An 8,825-nucleotide genomic window follows, 5' to 3' on the forward strand; every position below is an offset into this window, starting at 1 on the left:
CCTTTGCCACAAATGACTTAAGCCAAAGAATAGGAAACACATTACCAGAGTAGGCAGGGAGAAGGCAAGGAAAAGGTGAATGCTTCCAAAAGGAAACAAAAGGAGTCAAAAGAGCTGAATTTTCTTTTCTGAAAATCTATCCTACATCTTCTCCATCAAAGATCACTAAATACCTTAGAAATTTGCTTCTCTATCACTGCTGAATATGTCATTTGGGTTCTTAACACACTTACGGTCTTTTGAAAAGTCCAGAGAATGATAGTAGAAACCCACAACAGAATGCAATCAAATTAATGCAGTTTGCTGAGTCCCCACAGAATCATACAGAAAACTCAAATTTGGAAGGGACCTCTGGAGATCGTCTAGTCCAACTGATGCTGTTCAAAACAGCATCAGCTAGATCATGTGCATGTTCCCACTGGCAAATAAAAATGTATTTACTTAAGCCTCTTTCATGAGGTGGCCCAGTGAAAGGTACCTTCAATACGGTGTCTGAACTCTGTTTCAAGTCAGCAGAAGAATTATCCCTGTCTTTGTGCAAGGAGAAGTCAGTTTATCTTTCAGCTCTGGAATACAGAAGATGATGGTGCGGATCTTTCCATTCCCCAGTTTCCACCACCATTTAAGTGCCTTGCTGAACACCTTTCACTATTTACAGATCACAGGCAGCAGCACTGCTATGCTTTCTGAGAATGTCCCATCTGGTTTTATTCCTGCTTTTTGGAGCCTCTGTCCTCTCCAGCTCAGAAGGTGAGTGTAAGATGTCCCAGTTGTCTTTCTGATGCTGTAAGAAATTATGTAAAAAATCTCCTAGCTTCACCCTTCTTGCCTCTGTTTCCAGCATAGACCAGTTACTAAGGCAGATGTGAGTTTTTGTTTGTTTGTTTTATATGGAATGAATCTAATGTCATCTTGACCTTTTCTGAAAAGTACTGAGGGGAGATTAGAGGTTAGAGACATTCTGTACATGACCTTGCTCCAGTACAGGCTTCCCTCTTGCAAAGCTCTCCAAACTATCATTAACTCCTATGGTTTATCTGTCCAAACTAGATCTTGTGGTTTATCTGAGCTCATCTCTGAAATCTAGAAGCCAAGCTCTTTCCATGACAGGGACTCCCCTCATGAGAATGGGTTGTTTTAATGGTCACAAGGGATGCCAAGAGAAGATGGAGAGTTCCCCTGTGTGTTGCTGAATTTGTATACGGGGGGAAATAGGGAACTGATTGGCCAACCCAGGCAAAGGCAGTTGTGCAATCAGCATGGCTTGGCTTAACTTTGGTGGCACAACACTGCATTAGATTATGGATGCCATGACCATTGCGTTGTGCTGTGTCCTGTCCTATTTTGAAGGAGAAAGACTGTGCAACATGCTGGCCATTTCTCTTGCTTATGGGGAGGAGGAGAGTGACTGCAGAGCAGCCCCATAGCTGATGCCACCATTTGGGGTGGTCTGTGATCCCAGTGTACTCAGAGAAGCTGAAATTGCAATGTTATGAATCTCCTTCTATGAAGCAAAAAGGAGAGAATAGGAGGAGGAGAATATTTATTGCACCTTCCTCCTCCTTTTTTGTTTGGACTAGTGCCAAGCACATCTGGCCAAAGAGAGGGGAAATGTGGTTTCCACAAGATGAAACTTTGAATGGATACAAGCAGTTTCTAAGGCGACCTGCTCTATAATTGTAGAGGAAATTACAAGCTGAATCATCTGTGGTTTGGGGAGAGAAATCAATGATATTTTGTAAGTTGAACCTAACCATGCTGACTACTTACCAAGCAGGAAACTGGAAAGAAATCAATTCCAAGAACTTTCAACAAAATCCATCTTAATTCAGGTCTGACAGATCTGTTTTGTTCTCCATCTCTAAAGCAACGTGATGCACCAACCTGAAATCCCTGTTGCTATTCCAGAGTCAGGCCCTCCTGAGCAAAGCTGGGCTAATACGCTACACTCCTGGCCTGCCAAACCACTTGCTGCTGAGTCTTGGGAGTCCACAAAGGCCTGCACATCTTTCAGGGCCAACTTGATGAACCTGCTGCTGTCTCTCGGGACATGGGGCAGATTCAGAGCAGAACCCACAAACTGTGTTGCACTGCGCCACACATTGAAATGGGTTGCTGAAATACAGCTGCACCTGCTGGACTCTGGAATGACAGCAGCAAACTCATGCTTATAACCTAAATGGCACCTGACTCCTAAATTAGAGCTTTTCATATACTGATGTTTCATATCTTTTTTTTTTTGAAAGACAAGAGTAAAAAATCCAGACCCTGAATATCTCATATTTGCCCTTCATTTTGTAGTTTTACTTTATTGAATGTCCCTGTGAAGTGCTGAACTCAGTTTAGTYAAATCACAAGAGAAAATACAGAAATAATTATGTATTTTCCAAAAGATGAATGAGACCTTTCTTTTGGGTACATTTTATGTTTCTTTCAGGTGAAAACTCCACAGTCAAACATCGCAGTGAACGGTTCTTGCCGCTAATCTTCAAATTTAATCATGCACCTAGGAAAATTCATAACCCGTCTCACTCAAACTCACTTACAATACAGACCTGCCAAAGCCTATGCCAGAAAGGCTGGATTAGTTACAAAGGTCGCTGTTACATGTTGATTGAAGAGAGAATGACATGGACTCAAGCTGAGGTACCTAGTTCTTCAAAACAGGATTATTCATTATTTCTTCTCTCCTTTCCTAGAGTTATCTTCTTTGTACCTGGCTCATTTTTCCTCCTTTTCTGCTTCTCCTGATGTATATCAGTGCTGACAGACAGAAAGTGCTTGATATGCAGCTCAGCGCTACAAGTGAGGTTAGTTGCACTCTGCCTTTCCACAGGACACGCTTAAATAGAAATGAACCAGCTCCTGTTTGGAACTTGGACCTTCTGGATTTCCCATCTCCCTGCTACTGTTACAGTTTTTGAGCATGGAGTCTGTTACTTCACACTGTAAGATGAGGCAAATGATGTATAAATACATCACCGCTGTATGCCCAAGCATACAGCCGTGAAGAGAAGTCAAAGGGGTTCTTGGGGAACTTTGACTGTAGTGGTGATACCAAACTGATGGATTTCTCTATCTACCCACCACACACAGAGTGATACCTACTAGGCATGATTTTTCTCTGTGACCTGTCCAAGCCCCTTGTGAATAATAAAACCTTTTTCCACTTTGCAGAAGATACTTACTAAACAACATTCTGACTTCAATTTGCTATCCACTCACATGATATCAGAATGGCACTGTAATTTGCAGCCATGTACCAGAATATTTGCTCTCTTAGGAGCCAAACACAAACACTTCCATAAATGTTTGTCACGGAGCATAATGTTCCTCTTGAGCCATGTCTATGAAAGTGCATTAAATTCAAATGATTGGTAAAGAGGTTTTTCCCCTGAGCCTCGACATTAGTGCAGTGATTAAACTTGTTTCAAGATGCAGATGAAAGAGCACCCTTCCCTATCAAGTGCAAAGGCAACCCCTTGAGGACACATTTTTTGTGGAGAAACTTTGAGGGGAGCACTGCCTCTGTCTTCTCCATTCCCCAGCTGGTTGGAGACACAAGAAAAAAAAAAACAGTATGAATAGCATCCTTTTTGACAAGCTGCTCTGACATCTCCATTTCTGCTCATTCATCTTATTCTGGAAGTTCATTTTTTTTCATTGTGAAGTTYATTTTGCATAGTTTTAGCTGTCAAAAAGTGGAGATATCTAGACTGTGCTGTATGCTAAGGTTACACCAGTAAGAGTCACTTCATCCTAGCTCCCCCCTATGCCTTTCTTTTAGTGGATGTATGACAGTCTGGATATGCCTCCCATTCTCTAATGACTGTGGAGAGCCCATGTAATTGCCTGCACTACAGATCTAACTTACAGCCACAGAGTAATTTCAGTGAGAAGAGATGTCTGAAGGGATCTAGTCCAAACCCTGATCAAAGCACAGCCAACCTCAAAGACAGAGCAGGTTGTTCAAGGCTGTGTCCAGATGAGTTTTGAAAATCTGTAAAGAGGCCAGTTGCCAGTGCCTGACAACGCTGTTCTCCTTAACCACTTCTCCGGACGACTGAAGTTTGCTTTTTCGGATCCCACTCTTTGGGCTTTTACTCTTTTAGAGCATCTCTTCTCCCTATTCTTCCCTTTTTCTGTCTTTCATTTCTCTCCCTTCAAAATTGCAAGCTCTCCATGACTTTTTCCCTCTAGTTTTATATTTCTGCTTCCACGAAATTTCTCCTTCTCTGTGGTCTTTCTCTTATGACTCTGTCCATTTCCCTCCCACAACCCTGCCATTTGCTCCGCGTTTTTCTTTGCTAACCTCTTATTCACAAAGCTACAACCACTTCATATCTCCTATGTTTAATTCTCTTTCCTGTGCAGAAAATTTGTTGGACTAAAAGAGCAGGAGGTCACCTAACCAGTATCACCAGTGCAGCCGAGAATGAGTTCCTGTATAAACTTGCTCAGAGACAAAAGGAAACCCAATTCTGGATAGGCGGAACTTACCAAAAGGTAAGTGTGCCATGATCAGAAATGAAAATAAACATCAGGAGAACTTTGTCTCAATGGATCAGAATTTCTTTTCTGTGGAAAATGTTTTGTTTTCAAGTGAATAGTTTCCCTTTGTAGCCATGGAAATTCTTTCCAGGCTCAGCAAAACTAAACGGTTATCAAAAAGCTAATGTTTGTCTTTCAGTGGGGTAGGGAGTAGCAGAYGAGCAGTGGAGGAAGAAGGGGGTCTTAACAACTTTTTTTAAGTGACAAACTGTTATCAACTTTGTATTCCAATGACATCATCTAAGGCAGGAGAGTTGAGGTACAGTTCTCAAAGGAGAAACTGGATGGTGGGTGATACATTCTCTATTTAATCTCTGCTTAGCAGAATGTCATGTCAGTAGACTAGATTTGCAGTTATAAAAAGTTTACATGAATATATTAATTCAAATTCTTTTAATTAATTTATTTGGAGTGTCTTCCCACCAATATTCTAGCCAGTGAAGCTACTGGAGCTTTTGCTGATATGGTGAGTTGAAAATTAACATTTTAGAATATTAAAAGCAAGTGAATTTCAGACCTTTAAATGCATATTAGAAGTAGAAACTTGATTCTGTAAGTTTTACTCGTGTAACAGGGCACAACAATGACCTACGTGTCCATTCTCAGTGTCTCAGATTCTGAATGTCGCCTAACTGCAATGAATTACTCATGAGTCCTATAGTCYTATTCTGAATAACAAATATATTCAAGAAAATTACAATTTATTTGAGGACAATTCATGAAGAGCAGATGAGGTGAAATTAATCTAATATGGAATTAAAAATGAATTATTCATGCAGCTCTATAAGACAATAATATCCCTGCAGGCAATAACTGTATTCACATCCCTGTGGAAGAAGGCCCTCATTCAGTTATTTTCTATCCCAGCAAATATATGTGCACCAAATTGCTTCCTGAATTCAGAAGAGACCTGTGGTTCTCATTCAGCTTCTGGATTTATTTTTTTTTAATTATTTTTTTTGTCTGCAGGGGTTATCTTTGGAATGGACTGATGGATCTCTGACAACTTTCATCCAGAGGCCTCTGTCATCCCTTCTCAGAGCCGTCGGAAAACTATTTAACAACTTGTTAAAAATTAAATTTTGCCTGACACTGAATACCGAAGGTAAGGAAAATCTAGGGTGATTAATAAACTGTGTAGTTTACTTTTTGCTCTTGAACTTCTGCCATCCCTGTGGGATGAGTATTTTCCAGGATTAGCTGGAGAAATCATCATCGTATTAAAATGTTGCCCAAAGCTGCAATATGCATACTATGGACACAGAAATTAAAAGAAAATTAGATTTCCAGAGACTGACCTGAGTTTGAATGATTTCACATCAGGAGTGAAATGGTTTCCTCATCACTACTTCTTTTTTTCCTTTGGATTCTCTCCCTGTCTCTTTTTCCAGGCCAGGGTGAATGGGGCAGCTCTCTTTGCAGCAAGAGGCTACCATTCATCTGCATTTACAAACCAGACCCGACACACCCTTAACCTGCAACTGCACCACTGACGAAACCTGACTGGCTGCTGCTGCACTTCGAATGGAGTTTAGCCACAGCCCATTCATGCAGAAAAAATCTCATGCATGGAAAAATCAAGTTCTTATTTTAAAAAAGCAGAGCTATTATGGCACAATACTTTTCTGTTCTGTTTGCATTATTGTAGCAATGTTCTTGTAGACTACATTTAAATGATGCTTTGAAAATAAGTTCTGATTTGATTTGAATGCTTGATGAAATCAGCATGCCATTTAGCTTTTCCACAGGGTTTTCAAGAACATTCATAAGAGCTCTTTAATTATTAAATAATTACAAATTACTCATTAAAACATTATTCATTTCACCATTTAATCGTGTCAAGTCATATGTTTTCAGTCTTGGAATTTTTCCTTTTTTACTGTCAGATAGATCCAAGGAAAGTTAATCGAATGTTTTCAATACCTAAGTGGTTAAATAGCTAGTTCAGTACTCTGTAATATAGCCATAAGATGGGGCCCAAATCAGAGGGAGAAGTCAGGAGCATATTATTAGGCACAGGAGGTGGGGTATCACTTTGTGAACTGCACAGGATGACGCTTTGTTAAATGAAGCAAAACTTGTTATCATAGTTACGTTTGCCTACATTCTAAATGATTCTATTCTACATAAGCAAACATCTTCACTTTGTTTTTCTTAATTGCAAGTACCTTATTGTTTTTGACTCCATCAGCTAGTTGCAAGCTCCTGTCCATAGGTCCTTTCCCTCACTAGCTAAAAAGGTAGATGGAAAAGCTTCATACGATGGCCATGGATGATTGTTTGGTTTGTCCAAATGATGACAAAACACCTCCTCAGTTAGGAAGGACAGAAAAACTGGCAAAAATGTTAGTATCTTTGCTGCTCTGTTATTTAGCATATTCACAGAGAAGGGTTACATTGATAAAAACATCAGCTGTCATATTTACCTGAATATTGCCTAAGCAGGCATGAGATTTTCATGAATAAACTGGGGGTATGAATATGCAAAGGGTCAGACTGTGCCAAGATGGTCCCAGGAACATCTTAGAGAAAAGACTCACCTGCTGTTTGAAGGGCAAACATCTAGCGCAGGCAACGTGTACTTTTTCACCTCTTTAGACCACCTGTGATGCATGTGTGTCTGCCAAAGCTGCTGACAGATAGAGTGCACCAGACATAAAGCATCTCCAGAGACTCGTCTTTCTGAGCTAGGCATAGTTGGGCTCCCTCAGAGTCCAATGGCTTTCCCTGTAATTACATCAAGGAACACCAACCATACCAAGACAAAACTGTATTTTATACAAAACACATTTATTTTTCCTGGTCGACTGTTATTCCAGTGTTTGAATAACTTCTTAGTAGTTTATTCAGGGTCACAAGGGAAGATGGTAGCRGAGCTGGGGACAAAGTCGAGGAGGATCTGATTCTCATTCTTCAAAAACTCTGTCCACCAAGGAATGCAGCTTCCCAAATCAAAGTGAATGTGGTGAGTTCAAAGAGGAACCAACAAACTGACCAGTTAATCCAAGCATCATTTCTACAAATGACACATCATATTTTATAGATGTGCCCCACTCATTTTTTTGACAAAATTGCTTTCCCTAGAGGGAATAAAAAGTCCTGTGTACTTGAAACTGATTTATGGAGAGATTTATTGGTCATTGAATGCAATTCACTTTCTTCACCAGCAGGCTACAGTGGATGAGATATCTGTGGAAACAGCCATGGAAAGGTTGATAGAATATCCATCCAGCCTTTCCTCACAGGGAAGATGCTCTAGTCCTCTGATCATCTTTGTAGTCTTATGCTGGACTTCAGCCTAAATTGCCAGACAGATGATAAGATAAGCTCACGAGACTGCAGATAGGCAGGACATCCTGCCAAATACACAAGAAGGATGACTGGCAAAACCAAAACAAGATAAGCAGTATTGTGAACAGAACCCCCTCCTTTCGTGGAAAGAGGCTATAGCATAAACACATAAACGTAAGGCCTAAGAAAAAAAGAAGAAGAAGAAGAAGAAGAAGAAGAAGAAGAAGAAGAAGAAGAAGAAGAAGAAGAAGAAGAAAGAAGACAAGTCCACTTCAGTTCTTTCTTCTCTCATCAATGAGCTCTCCAGCCTAACTACCTTGACTTCAGCAACAAAGGACCACCAAGAACTGCAGCCATCATCACTGCACTACTGTATACTTGCAGCTAACTTAGAATATAATTGCTAAAGACTAACAGTTTCATTCATGTGTTGATGACAGTGATCTGTGAGAATTAACTGCTAAAAGAAYTGTTTGAATTTAGTAGGCTTATTTCTGAAGTTTATTACTTCTCTGATCTATCAGTCCTCTAAACACTTCATAATGGTGATGTCTTTCCCTAAGTTTATACACATATTCGGGGTCTATACCTGCAACAGAGGTTTTCTGCAACAGCAGGAATTTTTTTACAGGRAATCCCAACTGATCGTAAGAGGTGTGCACACATGCTATGGAAACTGAAGGAGTATTATATAAGATGGAAAGATCTTCCACCGCAAAGAAGAGTGAGTAGTTTGGTGACTTCATAACGTAACCTTTACATCTTCAACATCCATATGAACAACACAACAGGATCTGTAGCCTAATCTGCATTCACTGGGTTGCTGTTGAGCTCTTTAAACTGAGACAATTGCTTCAGTTATATTCATAATGAACATTTGTTCACATCAGAGAAGCCTTATTCACAGAGAATCCCAGAATCAGTAAGGTTGGAAGGGACCTCTAGAGGYCATCTAGTCCAAACTCCCAAAGATTTCCTGGTGC

At 40.2% G+C, this 8,825-nt stretch overlaps 1 protein-coding gene across 1 annotated transcript; it reads left to right on the forward strand.

Moving 5' to 3' along the window:
• Nucleotides 1-692: 692 nt before the first annotated feature.
• LOC146593284 (snaclec coagulation factor IX-binding protein subunit A-like) lies at nucleotides 693-6,025 on the forward strand. The gene is made up of 5 exons (XM_085309554.1): nucleotides 693-750; nucleotides 2,438-2,646; nucleotides 4,375-4,506; nucleotides 5,521-5,656; nucleotides 5,943-6,025. The coding sequence occupies exons 1-5, from the start codon at nucleotides 693-695 to the stop codon at nucleotides 6,023-6,025; spliced, it is 618 nt and encodes a 205-aa protein (XP_085165680.1).
• The last annotated feature ends 2,800 nt before the right edge of the window (nucleotides 6,026-8,825 follow it).

The sequence above is a fragment of the Rhea americana genome, unplaced genomic scaffold, assembly GCF_003343005.1.
Source record: "Rhea americana isolate MKP2758 unplaced genomic scaffold, rheAme1 scaffold_3, whole genome shotgun sequence".
NCBI classification, from domain to species: domain Eukaryota; kingdom Metazoa; phylum Chordata; class Aves; order Rheiformes; family Rheidae; genus Rhea; species Rhea americana.

Excerpts from the sequence above, each read along its gene's own strand:
- LOC146593284 (XM_085309554.1), top strand. The coding sequence starts at position 693 with ATGTCCCATCTGGTTTTATTCCTGCTTTTTGGAGCCTCTGTCCTCTCC. Across the intron at positions 751-2,437 it reads TGTCCTCTCCAGCTCAGAAG|GTGAAAACTCCACAGTCAAA; the intron begins GTGAGTGTAAGA and ends TGTTTCTTTCAG. Across the intron at positions 4,507-5,520 it reads TAGGCGGAACTTACCAAAAG|GGGTTATCTTTGGAATGGAC; the intron begins GTAAGTGTGCCA and ends TTTTGTCTGCAG.